The sequence below is a fragment of the Somniosus microcephalus genome, chromosome 5 (genome assembly GCF_052327205.1).
Source record: "Somniosus microcephalus isolate GS21.2 chromosome 5, FLI_Smic_1.0, whole genome shotgun sequence".
Lineage (NCBI taxonomy): Eukaryota > Metazoa > Chordata > Chondrichthyes > Squaliformes > Somniosidae > Somniosus > Somniosus microcephalus.
In genome coordinates, this window is record NC_140991.1 from 262,479,767 (window position 1) to 262,495,945 (window position 16,179).

At 43.4% G+C, this 16,179-nt stretch overlaps 1 protein-coding gene across 3 annotated transcripts in view; it reads left to right on the plus strand.

The window, feature by feature from the left end:
* Positions 1 to 507: 507 nt before the first annotated feature.
* cap2 (cyclase associated actin cytoskeleton regulatory protein 2) overlaps positions 508 to 16,179 on the plus strand; it is a 295,674-nt gene continuing 280,002 nt past the window's right edge. The window contains exons 1-2 of one of the 3 annotated variants that reach the window (XM_085988892.1): positions 508 to 671; positions 1,243 to 1,361. In XM_085988892.1, the coding sequence (XP_085845018.1) occupies positions 1,348 to 1,361 (14 nt within the window). In that variant the 5' untranslated portion in view covers positions 508 to 671; positions 1,243 to 1,347. Of the gene's footprint in view, positions 672 to 756; positions 866 to 1,242; positions 1,362 to 16,179 lie in introns of those variants that run through there. The other 2 variants (XM_085988893.1, XM_085988894.1) reach the window with 2 other exon arrangements.

Genomic DNA, 16,179 nt, shown 5'->3' on the forward strand with positions numbered 1-16,179 from the left:
ATGGGGGGCTAGTTTAGCAATCTTTGGGCTCCTGGAGCAAATCAAAATTTCACCAGAAGCCAAAATTGTCGTCATGGTACAGGGATGACACACGAGGAGTTTACAGCTTGCTGAGCTCAATTCAGTGAGTAAACTGTTTTCTAATATCCATTACAACGCCTTTTGCGTTTTGCATTTCAAGGTCTGGGTGTAGGTGGTAATGTCTATTTGCAGCTGTCATATGTGTGCAAGAGAAAAAGAAAATGCAATGTGAATGCTATTTTTTAAAAGAAGTGCACTTTTAACTAGACATGGTTCGAAAGGAATGTAACCAAGTAATCCAGGAAGACAGCAAGACGAGAAGCATCTTTCTGGGCTTTGCTCGCCCCTGTGTCCTTATTTGGAGAGTACGCGCACGGGCTCCCGCTCCACTGTGATGCTGCAGTGAGTGTGGTGCTGAAGCCTGGGAAAGGGGGTGTGACTGCAGCCGGTGCCTTTATTTGGGAAAAAGCGGAAGGACGTGCGCGCTCTCTCCGGACCGTGTCGTCACACGTGTCAATCACATACACAGACCCGGAGCGCGAGCAGGGCTGCGGCTGGTTGGGAGAAAAGAGCCTGAAGGAACGAGAGCGGGACCAGTACCTTTCATACATACAGTACACACACACACAAACCGCAAACAAATACAGCAGGTAATGCAACAGCATTTTTGCACCAATTAGAGGCGTTTTGATTTATTTCTTTTTTAAAAATCTATAATGTTGCCTTAAAAAGGAGATTTGATTTGGTCGGTGTGCGTTCTGAGCACAAGTGATTGTGTATCAGAGCGTGCTTGTTGATGCAGTGTCGGATCTTCCTTTCTCTTCGTCCTTCTGCATTTGTTGAGGTTTGTTTGACTCCTTCCCAAAATAAGGATAACCATACGGCGACTGTGGTCGTTGTAATTGTAATTGTAAAATATGAAGGTTTTCTATTATGCAACGGATTGAAATAACTGTTTCCTGCAACATGGTACTTTGTGATGGAGCTGTCACATGTTTGCTACAAATTTTAATCAAATTTCGGCTCTCCTGTAATTATAATGCAATAAATTCTGCATACATCGTACTACGATGATTCTTAGCAGGTAGCTTCTCTCTGTAGCAGGCCTTGTCTACAGTCAGCTAACGCTGGAAACCTTGTGGTGAAAATGCAAAGTTTTTGTTGCAAATCTGGCATCTTCTGCAAACGTTACTTACATTATTCTCCCCTCCTCCCCTCCAGCTATTTAACTGCGCGGAAGCCCGAGAATGCTTTTTAGCGTGATGAGATGGAGCAGGAAGAAGCGACCTTTTGAATTTCGGTCGCTAGCTTTTAAGAGTCTCAGCGATGACTATCTCGATGTATGTCTTTATGGCAGTTTACACTTAAGGGGAGTATTCTCTTGGGAAGCTTAAGTGGGCCATTGTATGTTTCAGCAGACTAATTAGCCTGAAAGTGACAAGCTGGTAGGCTTTCATCTAACTTAGTGCTGATGCAGTTTGTCTAAAATCGATCTTCTAATAATTCTCCCCATGATTTAAATAGCCTAAGGAATAGTAAATGTATTACTGCCTTTGTGAAAAATTGTATCACATGCATATTCTAATTTTGAGATGTTTCTGCAGAATGAAAGATGTACACATTTGCCTAATTCCTTCTGCAGTTTGACAATTTCAAACCTTTATTTTTTAATTCAGGCTATGCACATGTTTAGTAGAACTGGTAGAAATCGTTTTTCTTTTTTTAAGTTTACACTTTTGAGTTGGTCTGCAGTATCTTAATTTGTTTTAAAAAGTGTGCAATTTGTTGGATGATTTTGTAGCTATACTCCAGAAATTTCCAAATGTTTCCTGTAAATGATCTTTGAGAGATTTGCATTAATGCTAACTTTTCAGGGATATGATGCTTAGTGCGCCTGATCAGTATTTTTCAGTGTGCATCTTCTATGTAATCAAAATGGCTTTCTTCATTTACAGGGTTTATTTACATGGCAACCAAAGGAGGTTAACCTTTCTCATTTTCGACAGTTTCATATAGGTAGATAATTTGTAAGCAAACCTCCAGCATCTGGACTAAGGTGAAAGTAGTATCTGCCCGTGAATGATTTGTTGTGAGGAACTAAAAATGCATTTGTGTTGTTTGAAGAAACCACAGACAAGAATAAAAGAAAATGTCGTATTGAAAAACTGATCGTTATAGGGAGAAAAAAATGCAGTAGCTTGTTATATTTGAAGATGTTGTTTAGTTGTTGAAAAAATTGTAAGTTTTTTTACACAGTGAGTTATTATGATCTGAAATGTACTGCCTGAAAGTAGATTCAATAGTAACTTTCAAAAGGGAAGTGGATATATACTTGAAAAGAAAAAATATGCAGGGCAATGGGGAAAGAGCAGGAGAATGGGACTAATTGCAAAGCTCTTTCTTGCATAGGCATGATTTGCCAAATGGCCTCCTGCTGTATGATTCTATGTATGGAAACAAAATGCTTAAGTACAACATTGCATTTTACAACATCTTGTATATGCTGGCTTTTTATGAACTTTTCTGTAACAAACTTAAAACATGATAGGTGAAACCTACATTTTATTAGCCCTTTAGAACTTTACCTAAACAAATGTATGTATGTATCTTCCTCATGTCATCACCTTTTCTGCCTAGTTTGCATTCCTCACTATTGCTTATCAATAAGTGACATCCTGGTCAATACATACAGAGTCCAACTCCATAGTTACATTCACTCCCTCTGAATTACCTCTTCACTTTTTCATGTAGGGTGTGGGCATTCATATTAGTCCAGAGTTTTGACTGGTGCAAAGGTTTTTTTGCAATTTGTTTTATACTATTATCTCACTTAAAATTGATGTTACAGGCCATTAGTTTCTATTTGGCTAAGTTGTACTTTCTGGAATACAATGTAGAATTTTTCAGTGCAAAAGAAAGTCATTCAGCCCTTGGTGTCTGTGATGCTCTCTGAAAGAGCTGCCCAATTTAGCCCTATTCCTCGGCCCTTTCCCCATACTCTTTTAAATGTTTATTTCTCAAATATGTATTTACTTTCCTTTCAAATGCTATACTTTGGATTTTCTTCCACCACTGTTTCTGGCAAGACATTCGATGTTCTAACAACCTTCTGTGTAAGTAAATGGATAAAGGAATTCTTCTGACCTCCTTTCATTCTTTTGGTGATGACCTTAAATTTATGTCCTCTATTTACAGACTCACTAACCAATGGAAATAGTTTTCCCCGATTTAACTTATCGACAGTACTCATAATTTTATACACCTCTATTCGATCGCCTCTTAAACTTTGGTGCTCTAATGAAGAGAGACCTGATTTCTTTAGTCCCTCCTTATAACTGAGGCCTCTCTTCTGTACCCTTCCCATGATTTTGACATCCTTCCTAAAGTTGTAGGTATTGGCAGGGTTCACTGCAATAAATTCACCATTTTTGGGGAGGAGAGGAAGAGAAAGTGGGGAGTGGGTGGATGGATGGAGAACCCTGTACTTTGAACATACCACCATTAGAAAATGAAATTCCCAATAGTTTTGTACTAAAGTTAATAAATACCTTTGGAAAGTACATTGCTTCTGTTGAAATCCTGGACTAGCTGTGCTTTGTTATGGACTGTCTATTCACAATAACAGCCACTTGTTTTTTCACCATGTCCCAACTTGCCTTCTGTGCCGGACACCTTGGACTCTATAATCTAAAATAAGTATCTCCACGGGTTGGTGGTAGGGAAGGCCAAGTTAGAACCATGGTGCATGTGTTGCTGGCCTCTCTCATTCTTGGCAAAGAGATGCCTCTGGTTGAGCTTTAAGGACTTTAGTATGATCAGAAACGTGTTGTCTGAGGGGCAACCCAATAAGGCTGGATTCCCCAGTAAGTGGTGTAGTGTACAAGTGTGATATCTTGTCACCAGGTCATCTAGACCAGAGCATCCAAGCTTTTTGCCTTTGCAAGCCATATAGGTGCGTGCCATGGAGCCTCAGGGGCCACACATAAAGGTTAAATCAACGTATCCACATTAATTTTTATATCTCAAGTAGCTGATGCTAACATGGGTGTTATGATTTAGAATTTATCTGAGGCATAGTGCTAAGAATAGGCTTTCAGCACAAAGCGAATAAGAAATAATCACCAACAGGACTAAATTGCTCTGGCTTCAAGGACTGTATGCCAGGACTTATGGGCCACGTGTGACCAACGGGATGCAGTTTGACCATCCCTGAGCTAGCCAAAAGTTCTCTTTTTTTAAGAAGCCGATTAGAATGTGGTTTTGTAAAAAAGTGGATGGTTGTATAGGTGGAGAAAGATGAATTGTTATGATCGGGTTACTCGTTTCAGGCTACACAGTAATGTGTTTGTGGTTGTATGTATGTACTGATCAGACTAGCTTTGGACTGCATACACCTGAATTTGCCTTTCACGATCCACAATGTTGGGGAAAGGGTAATGTATACACATCTAAACAGCCATGGTAATTAAAATGGATGAAATAACCTAGATTATGTACGTCGTAACATTTAATTTTAATGTACCGTCGTGCCCTTCTTTGCTGTTTTTGGGTCACTTGGAGTGACAGATGCGGTTGTGAGCTTACTGCATTCTAGCTGTACCACTGTCTGAGCCTGCAGTTGGCAGAAACACATGGCTGCAGGCTGCGCATCCTCTTCACGTCCAAATTAGCGACCCTGGTAGATTGTCAGCAGTGCTGATTTGCTTGATATTAACCTGTTCCAAGCACTGTGATTGGAATGCAATATTTTAATCCCAGCAGCATCAAATTAAGGCCTTTTAATTTTAAATTCATTAATTTATAAAGCTTTCTTTTCCAGAAATAGTGTGGCAATCATATATATGGATAATATTGCAGCTCAGGTATGATAGGAGAAATGTTCATATTCATGCAAGTTATCTGACTGGCTGTATAAATAAGTAAATGCTTCCACTAAATTTCCTTTATTAATGTTTGTTGACCTCCTAAAATGGCTGCCTATAGCATCATAAATTTGATGTTATTTGTAATGAAGAGAGCGCTATTTATTAATGGAGTTGAAAATTGTATAGTCAAGCAACTGAATTGCCTTTTTAAATAGTTTGTGCAATTCCCGCCAGTGCTACGTTTGGGTCTGATGGGATGCTGTGATCTGAAGTTGTGCAGGGTCACGTTCAGTGTCCAATGCAGTACCAGGCACGTTGCCATGGGAATGGCGGTGGGTGGGGGTAGGGGTTGTTGGGAAAGACAATCAGTGGTATGGCGCACACAGGGCATCATTCTGCAGTTCCTCCCCCACTCTAGTGTGAATCTAGAATTGGCAGAGCTGCTTAAATCTATAATCACAGAAACCCCACAGTGCAGATAGAGGCCATTTCGGCCCATCGAGCCTGCACCGACACATATCCCACCCGATCCCCGTAACCCCTACACCAACACATATCCCACCCTATCCCCGTAACCCCACGTATTTAATCCCCCTAACACTAAGGGTCAATTTATCATAGCCAATCAACCTAACCCACACATCTTTGGACAAATATGCTTTTAAAGAACAGTTTGGCAATACAGACATTGGAACACTCTAGTGCTAATGCACCATTCCTTTTTGAGGAGACATTGGGGAAAGGTCTTGACTTTGTGCGATAGTGAGTCAGCAGCCCGTTTTTATATGTCTCCTGATTATTATTTCCATTGAAGTCTATTTTTGATGCCGTGCAATGCATCATTTTTGCTGGTAATATTTTCATGATGCACTTGCTTATTTCAATGCAAATTGCACCATTACCTTTGAGTGTTTGGCAAACACTTTGTATTAAGCAGGCACTATCTTTAAAAAAAAATGCAGTGAACAAGCACCTTTGGCAGACCAGCAAGAGCGTCCTCATAAACCTACCTCTGCAAGCAATGCTATTGGTATTGTAAAATAATGATGAAATTCTGGACTACCTTTCAGCTTGTTGCTGTTCAGGAGTGACCTCAGTCAATAGTACTAACAATGTCTCTTTTAAATAATTAAGCATGCGGCAGATGTATGTTGTGCCTTATGAACCTGCACCAGCTACTGTACTAAAGCAGAATTATGAGGAAAGCTCTGCTGTAGTGGAAAATTCTCTTGTCACTTGTAGTTTTTTTAAGTTAACATCGCCCCTCTGATCCTCATCACAAACTATTTTTCTTCGTAACAATTGTGAGACCTGCAGTGATTTGGATGAAGAATGAACAAACTTTATAAATATGTGTGTGTGTCCTTTTTTTTCCCCCTAGACCTACGCTTGAGTGTTTTAGCCCACTGCTGAGTGTAATCATGCCACTTATGACTTGGTATCCCAGACAGAAAAGGAAGCTGCAGCAAATACTGCAGAGGCTTCTGGCTTTTTACGCCTGCTCTCCTGGAAGTGCACATTCCTGTACACCATTAAAATACATCTTGGCATGTGTGTTGGCTAGTTTAACAGGATGGAGCTTTGGAGGAATAAAGTTATGTTGTCTTTGCAAAAGGTTTGTGTTTATCCAGTGGTTAACTGAGCCAATACTAAGGCACATTAGTGTAGTGGTTATGTTAAGGGCCTAGTAATCCTGAGGCTTTCAACTAATGATAATCCCAAGAATGTGAGTTCAAATCCCACCAGGGTAGTTTGAGAATTTAAATTCAGTTTGTAGGAAAAAAAAATCTGGAAAAGTGAAGCTGGTGTAAAAATCCAACTGGCTCACTAATGTCTACAGGGAAGGAAAGCTGATCTGGCCAATGTGACTCCAGTGGTTGACTCTTAACTGTTGTCTTCTGAAGTGGCCTAGCAATCCACTCCGTTGTATGCCGCAACTAGGGATGGGCAATAAATTACCAGTGATGCCGACATCCTGAGAATTAATTTTTTTAAATGCAGAACACAAGGGCCTCTGCTTCGATCGCTAACCTGTGCTGGGTTTGTTGACCCTTTGAAGTATGCAAGATATTAAACCGCTAATCTGGAGCACTGCTTCAAGGTATGCCAGGGTACTAGAACAAGGGGCATAGGTAAAAAAAATGGTGAAAGGCAAGTTTGGGTCTGACTTTAGGAAGGACTTCTTCACACAGAGTGATTAATACTTAGATTGGTCAGATAGTGTGATGGGAATTGTCTGAATGGATGAGCTAAGATGAGCTGAAAGTAAACATTTGAGAGTTCATTGTTAATTTAAGGCCGTTTAGGATATGATTTAGTTTCCAGAGCAATACTGTACAGATTTAATATTCAAATAAAACCAAGATTATATTCAAAGTTAGACTAGCTTGTAAAATAAAATTGGCCTTACAATTCTAGGTTTAAATTGGTTTAAAATATCATGCCTTTATGATCACTATAGTCTACGTTCTGTTATTAATAACTAATATGAAGCATAGCCACTTTCCTGAGTCACCCATTCTCCCTGCTCCCCTCCCACCCCCACCCGTAGTGCACCATAGAATTTCAACCCCCTGGAACAACCTATTTGTGTTTTATATATAAAAAAATTTTGTTCACAGAATGTTGGTGTAAAGTCTGAATGTCCAGAGCTTAGTTGGAGAAAGTCTTGCCTGCTGTGGTTTGGAGCCATACAGATCAAGAAGCTCCCCAGTATGCTCTGTGTTGAGTTAATAGGTTCCTTATGGAGTTTGGCAGTAAGGTGCTATGGGCTAGGGAGGGAAAATCAGCTAATGTACCTGCTGTCCAGTGGCCTTGGCATTGAAGTGTGCAAATTGGATGAGGACAACTGAGCTAGGCTTTTTTTTTATTCGCTTATGGGATCTGGGCTTCGCTGGCAAGGCCAGCATTTATTGCCCATCCCTAGTTGCCCTTGAGAAGGTGGTGGTGAACGGCCTTGAACTGCTGCAGTCCGTGTGGTGATGGTACTCCCACAGTGCTGTTAGGTAGGGAATTCCAGGATTTTGACCCAGCAACGATGAAGGATCGGCGATATACTTCTAAGTCAGGATGGTGTGTGACTTGGAGGGGAACTTGGAGTTGGTGGTGTTCCCATGCGCCTGCTGCCCTTGTTCTTCTAGGTGGCAGAGGTCGCGGGTTTGGGAGGTGCTGCCGAAGAAGCCTTGGTGAGTTGCTGCAGTGCATCTTGTAGATGGTACACACTGCAGCCACGGTGCGCTGGTGGTGGAGGGAGTGAATGTTTAAGGTGGTGGATGGAGGGGTGGCAATCAAGCGGGCTGCTTTGTCCTGGATGGTGTCGAGCTTCTTGAGTGACTAGGCCTCCATGGTGACTAGGCTGCTGATGCTCGCTATTTGGGGTTAGAGAACAAATGGTCACTTGTTGAAGTAACAGAAGCCAGCACTCTCAGAACACATATCCCAACATAAGTCACAGAATTGTACAGCACTGAAGGAGCCATTCGGCCCACTGTGCCTGTGCCAGCTCTGTGTAAGAGCTAAGTAAGTAATCTAACTAAGAGCTTTGTAAGTCCTTGTCTTCTGGAAGCTTGAAATTAGATTATGAGATCGATCCACTCCGTTTAAAGAAAACATTTGTTCTACTTGATGAGATTGGGGTAGTTTCGAACTTTACAATGAACCTTATGAAATGCGGCGCTAAGCAACACTTTGGATCCTTGTAATTGCAGAGGTGTTATCATCCAGCAATCTGACATTGAAACTATTGGACTCACTGCTGTCAACAAGACAGGATTTAAAAAAATTAAAATCTACAAATGGTGATTGTGTAACACTGCCCCTAGTGAGAATCCAACCAGCTCAGTAATAGAGGAAAGGATGTTGAACCAAATCTGCTGTAGACATGATCATAAAACTCTGTGTAAAAGTTCTACAGAAGCTAAAACTTGGTACTGGAGGACATTTGAAAACAACCTATTTGAAGATGTAACAACAGAAAATGCTGGAAAAATTCAGCAGGCCAGGCAACATCCGTGGAGAGAAAATAGAGTCAATGTTTCAGGTCAAACCCTTTGTCAAGACTGGAAAAGCACAGGAAATGAAATAGATTAAAAGGCCAGTGTTGTGTATGTACCTTTAAGAGAATAACTGGTCTCAGACTGCAGTACCGGCAGTGACCACCCCTGTATAAAAGGCGCTAGGGAGCCTCTGTTGTTTTCAGTTTCACTATTGACTTCCATCAGTAAAGACGTGTTTTGTTCAACTCCTGCTGTCCGTGTCTCAATCATTCACGGACGTAATACTGGCGATGAGCAGATACGAACCTACCTACAGTCTGCACCACCTCCTGGGATCCATTCCTACAGCGAAGTGAGCAGAGGTCGAGGCCAGAAAGAAAAGAAAGTAAGAGGCAGTAGAAACGGGCGTCGACCGTGGGCATCCGCCCCTGTGATAGCGGAGTTGAAGATTGCTGGAGAAGCTGTTGGAAGCGGGGCCTGGTTCCTGTCGACGGTGCTTCAGCTAATCGGGCTGGTGGCAGGTAGTGCACTGATCCTTCCTGGGCTGCGGTGGTCGCGAACTCGAGCGGGTGGTTTGCAACGGGGCCGAGCAGCGTTGTCGGGAAGAAGAGAGAGAGAGGGTGGAGCACACAGGGCGCGGCCGGTGCTACGAAGCCGGGCTGCGTATAGACCCGCGAAGAGGGAGGCAAGAGTCCCACAGGGTTGTTCCACGACGGGAAAATAATAAAAAAAGAAATATTAAACGCGCAGGAAACCGCGAGGAGCTGCAGGTTGCAACGGGAACCGCGGAAAGCAGCGCTAGCAACAGCGGGGAAGAAGGCAAAGCGCAGGAGGCGCCATTTTAGATTTGCAAGATGCCGAAGACTGGCTGTATCACTGCCTTTGATAATACAATAGAGGACTGGACCACGTATGTGGAAAGAGTCGAGGTATATTTCGAGGCAAACGAAATAGCGGAGGAGAAAAAGGCATCGATATTGCTAAACTTAATGGGCGCTAGAACGTACGGCCTATTGCGGGACCTGATTACTCCAGCCAAACCGAAGGCGAAGAGTTTTAACAAAATTGTTGCTGTCCTACAGGAACACCTAAACCCTGCACCGCTGTTGATAGCAGAAAGATTTAAATTCCACAGGAGAACTCAGCATAAAGATGAGAGCAATGCTGAGTACCTTACGGAACTACGCAAGCTATCAAAGCACTGCCAGTTCGGAGCAGGACTGGCAGATACCCTACGGGACAAATTTGTCTGTGGACTCCTGAGTGAAGGAACACAGAAGAAGTTACTCTCCGAGAAAGAGCTGACGCTAGATAAGGCTTTCAGCGTGGCAGTATCGTATGAAGCAGCAGCCAGGGGAGCTGCAGAAATTCAACAAAAACCACAGGAATACATCACCCACAAAATGACACGGGGATTTGCAAAATGTTATCGCTGCGGCAGAACTAACCATGACCAGAAGGACTGCTAGTCCAAAGACAAAATATGTAGGCAATGCGGGAAGATGGGACACATTGCACGAGTTTGCAGGTCTGGGAAGAAGACCAGCGACAACAAAAAGAATCCGGGAACAGGAGATTAAGCTGTCTCAAACTTCACAATGTAATCGCAAAAGAGGATCACCGAACCATTTGGGTCACCCTCACGATAGCAGGGTCCCAAGTTAAAATGGAATTGGATACAGGATCAGCGCTAACCGTCATGAATCGACGAGACTACGAGCGGCTATTTTCACACATACCCTTGAGAGAGACATCCATCGTCTTGACGACGTATACGGGGCAAAAAGTATACCCCAGAGGAAAAATAAGGGTGCCTGTCGAATACAACGGCAAGAAAATACGGAAATTGTATCTCTACATACTGCCAAATGGTGGACCACCGTTATTGGGACGGGAATGGATCAGGAAGATAAACTTAGATTGGCACTCCATTCATGCAATGACGGTGGACGGTAAAAAAGATGAAGACGTCACTCCTGGACGATTGTCAACAATCTTAGCTAACGCCAAAGAGGTATTTCAACAAGAACTGGGTACGCTTAAAGGCGTAACCGCCTTGATAAAAATAGAAGAGAATGCAGTTCCCAAGTTTTTCAAAGCAAGACCGGTACCATATGCAATTCGCCCAGCCATCGAGGCAGAGCTGGAGAATCTGGAGAAGGCAGGCGTGTTGTCTAAGGTCGACTGGAGCGAGTGGGTGACACCCATCGTTCCTGTCATGAAGAAAACGTTAAGCAATAAGTCCGGGGAGCCAAGGAAGATTCGCATCTGTGGGGATTTCAAGGTGACGGTGAACCCAGTCCTTCACACAGTACAATATCCTCTTCCAAGACATCTTCGCCTCACTGTCTGGAGGGAAGCGTTTTACAAAAATTGACCTAGCACAAGCATATTTGCAGATGGAGGTTGAAGAGTCCTCTAGGAAGTATCTCACGATAAACACTCACAAAGGTCTTTACCAGTATCATTGATTGGTATTCGGAGTAGCATCAGCTCCTGCAATATGGCAAAGAGCGATGGAACAAGTCCTGCAAGGGATTCCGGGGACTCCGTGTTACTTGGACGACATCCTTGTGACAGGTGGAGATGACAGTGAACACCTTAACAACCTAGAACAGGTGCTCACTAGACTACGGGAACATGGGCTGCGAGCCAACCGCCCCAAGTGCGAATTTTTTAAGAAACAGATATCGTATTGTGGCCATGTGATTGATGAAGAGGGGTTACATAAGTCCCCTGACAAAATTGAAGCGGTTGTTAAGGCCCCAGCGCCTGAAAATGTGTCGCAACTGAGGTCATTCCTCGGATTGGTGAATTACTACCATAAGTTTTTGCCGAATTTGTCGACAATTCTGCACCCACTGAACGCCCTGCTATGAACGGGGGTAGCATGGAAATGGAGCGATGATTGTAAGCGGGCCTTTCAGAAGAGTAAGGACTTAATCACTTAAGGGAAGTATTGGCTCACTACAACCCAGCACTGCCGATCAGACTGGCGTGTGATGCGTCTCCCTACGGCATTGGGGCGGTACTGTCACATAAATTCCTTGATGGTTTAGAGAGGCCGATAGCTTTTGCGTCACGCTCGTTAACTTCTGCCGAGTGTAACTACGCCCAGATTGACAGACAGGCCCTCAGCCTAGTGTGGGGGGTGAAGAAGTTCAATCACTACCTGCACGGTCAAAAATTTACTCTACTAACCGATCATCAACCTCTTGTCTCCATTTTCAACCCTCAGAAGGGCGTACCGATAATGACAGCACAACGGCTGCAGAGGTGGTCCCTTTTCCTAGGGGCACACCAATATGACATCGAGTACAAAGGAACTAAACAGCATGGATATGCTGATGGATTGTCATGCCTACCGTTGCCGACGGTGGAAGAAGAAGACCTTGCAGTGGATCCAATGGAGTTATTCCACTCGACCATAGTCGACTGTCTCCCTGTGACGAATGCAAACATAGAAAAGGAAACACGGAATGACCCGACACTATCACGGGTCTATGATTTAACGGTGAAGGGATGGCCAGCACATGGCGAACCACTGCTGCCAGCATTCTCGCCGAGAAGAGAACAGCTGTCAGTGTGCAGAGGAACCTTGATGTGTGGATCCAGAGTAGTAATTCCACCTAAGTTGACGGATAGAGTGCTCAATGAGCTTCATGAGGGTCATCTGGGTGGGGTAAAAATGAAGAACTTAGCCAGAGCGTTTGTGTGGTGGCCGGGAATCGATAGAGAAATCGAAGAGATGACCAAGAGCTGTGCAGGATGCCAGAAGGTCCAAAACGCCCCACCACAAGCTCCTCTGCATCCATGGGAGTTGCCCTCATCTCCATGGCAAAGGGTGCACATTGATTTTGCTGGTCCCTTCATGGACTCGATGTTTTTAATTGCAGTGGATGCACATTCAAAGTGGCCAGAGGTAATAAAAATGTCCTCAACCACCACGGAAAAAACTATCACAGTCTTACGAACCATATTCGCCAGGAATGAGCTGCCTGAACAGATTTGCTCTGACAATGGACCACAGTTTGTGTCTGAAGCGTTCCGGAGGTTCTTAAAGAACAATGGTGTTAAGCATTGCACATCTGCCCCATATCATCCAGCCACTAATGGATTGGCCGAGAGGTTTGTCCAAACATTCAAGAAGGCTATCAAGGCAATGTGTAATGAAGATATACCCCTACAACACAAGGTGGACAACTTCTTGTTTGCCTACCGGAATGCGACACATGCGGTTACCAACCAAACTCCAGCCATGATGTTCTTCAATCGAAGACTACGATGCCGCTTGGATTTGGTTAAGCCAAACGTCCGAAGAGATGTGGAGAACAGACAGTTTCAGAATATGAATGAAAGGCCGACCAGGAGTTTTAAGATAGGTCAACCAGTTTTGGCCCGGGACTACCGCACTGAGAAATGGCAGCCAGGAACGATTTGTACACGGCAAGGACCTCTCATGTATACCGTGGACGTTGGGGAGAGCATTGTAAGACGCCATGCTGACCAGATTCTAGAGTCACTGGAAAACGTCAACTCCACACCACGATCTGATACACCTAGTAATGAAATCGACGTTCCAATTGCAGCTACCGCAGAACCGGTAATATTGGAAGCAGATGAACCAAACATCGACATTGATCCCGACTCAACATTGCCAGAAGAACCTGATACCCCAAAGAGGCGTTATCCAGACAGAATCAGGAAGCCTCCTCAAAGACTGAACTTATAATTGCTTAAACTTAACCAATGTATCTAGCAACCATAATTGTGATTGTAATTAGTTATCATTTAGTTGTTAAATGAATGTTATGTACTGTTTATCTAAAATGGGAGGAATTGTTGTGTATGTACCTTTTAAGAGAATAACTGGTCTCAGACTGCAGTACTGGCAGTGACCACCCCTGTATAAAAGGCGCTAGGGAGCCTCTGTTGTTTTCAGTTTCACTATTGACTTCCATCAGTAAAGACGTGTTATGTTCAACTCCTGCTGTCTGTGTCTCAATCATTCACGGACGTAATAGCCAGACTGGGAGAGAACAAAAGAGAAGTGAAGAGACATTAAGAGGTATTCAAAACGAGACGAGTGGAGACAAAAGACGGCTCTAGATTAGGTGTGAAATGTGCTGGCAGAATGAGAGACAGCTGCCATGTGGGAGAGAAAAAAAAAGAGGGGTAAGGGCCAAAACACAGGGGTGGATAAAAAATAAGTAAAAATGTATTGGGGGCCGAGGTTATAATCTGAAATTGTTGAACTCTATATTGAGTCCGGAAGGCTGTAAAGTGCTTAATCGGAAGATGAGGTGCTGTTCCTCGAGCTTGCGCTGAGCTTCCATGGAACAATGCAAGAGCCCGAGCACAGTGAGGTATGAGTGGGAATGGGGCGGTGAATTAAAATGACAGGCGACCGGAAGCTCGGGGTCATCCTTACGGACTGAACGTTAAAACACTGGAGTCCCTCAAAGGTCTTCAAACACCTTAATGCTGTCAAACACTGACAGAACAACTGTCAAACTCCATGTAGACGTGGTCCCTTTAAGGAAGCCGGCTGATGACGCGCCATCAAATGACGTCATCAGACCCGCTTCCTGTTAATTGGCCGGGAAGCCCGCAGTGCAGGCTTAACAAGGCCAATCAGGGAAAATCCCATTTACAGAGCGGCTGCTGTAATGATATCAGCGAATAGTGATGATATTTGTCTGTGTTTGATTACTTATGCCTTACAGCATATTTGTCTGTGTTTTTGATTACTTGTGCCTGACCAGCAGAGGTCATGTGAGAGACGAGCAGTCCAGAGGAGTTTTACTTTCAGTTTGATTCTAGATGCATCACAGCATAGTGTGTTCTGTAAAAAGCTGTAGAAAGTCTTGAACAAGACTTTAGATTAAACAACATTCTCTTTCAGAAATGAGTCTTTATTGAATCCAAAAAGAAATCAAAACATGATGTCAGAAGTGGCTGAAAGAGAAAAAATCTGAAGTTAGCAACTTGATGGGACAGTGAAAGCAGTTGTGGCAAGTAAGCGAAATCAGCTCTCCACATATTAGCAAGCCAGAAGAGAACATCGTTGCTTACCATTAGAGAATAGCTAACGAAGTGAAAAAATGGAAGGTTTACTCCCACCGGCGACGCTTCAATTGACAGGTAATGTGGCTGAAAATTGGAGAAGGTTCAAACAACGTTTAGAGTTGTATTTAGCGGCAATCGGAGCTGACGAGAAAAGTGATAAACAAAAATCGTCCGTGTTCTTACATGTCGTGGGTGATGCAGCGCTGGAGGTATATAATAATTTCATATTTGCTGTTGATGGAGACAAAAGGAAGCTAGATAAAATAATGGAACAGTTTGAGGCCTACTGCATACCTAAACGCAACGTGACCTTTGAGAGGCACAAATTTTTCACATGTGTACAGAAAATCGGCGAGACTATTGATCAGTATGTGACTGAACTGAGAAACCAGAGCAAATCGTGTGAATTTGGGGGACTCACAGACTCGCTGATAAAAGACAGACTGGTGTGTGGTATTCCAGATAATGGTCTAAGGGAAAGGCTGCTAAGAGAGCAAGATCTAGACCTGGGAAAAGCCATAGCATTGTGTAGGGCTACAGAGACTGTGAAGTTGCAGGCAAAGGAGCTGTTCAGTGACAGTAGCTGCAACGTGGATGCAGTGAGAAAGAACGGAATCAAACCGTTTAACAAAGAGAGCGCCAATGTGAAAAAAGAGACGTGGCCAGCAAACGAAAATGAAAGAGACAATCGGAAGTCATGTAGTCGATGCGGTACACAGCATCCACCAAGAAAGTGTCCAGCATATGGTAAAACATGCAATAGATGCAACAAAAACAACCATTATGCCCGTTGCTGTAAGAACCAAGTGCAACAAAGCAAGGTCCATACAGTAGATGAAAGCGAGATAGAGGAATTCAATGTAGATGTTGTGTCTGAAAACAAAAAAGAAAGAGACTGGATGTTGACACTAAAAGTGAATGACACACACATTCCATTTAAATTGGATACTGGAGCACAAGTTAATGTGATATCAGAGACCGATTTTAAGAGAATTAGACCCGGACCAAAGTTACATGGAATACAAGTGAAAGTGACCGGATACTCAGGTACTGATATACCAGTGAAAGGAAAATGCATTGTCAAAGTAACACACAAGGACAGAGAGCACACGCTAGCATTAATCGTGGTGCCAAAGGATGTGCAAGCCATACTAGGGTTAAAAGCCTGTGAGAGACTGAACCTGGTAAAGAGAGTCCTCGTTGTGGAAAGCGAAGGAGAGACAGTCTAT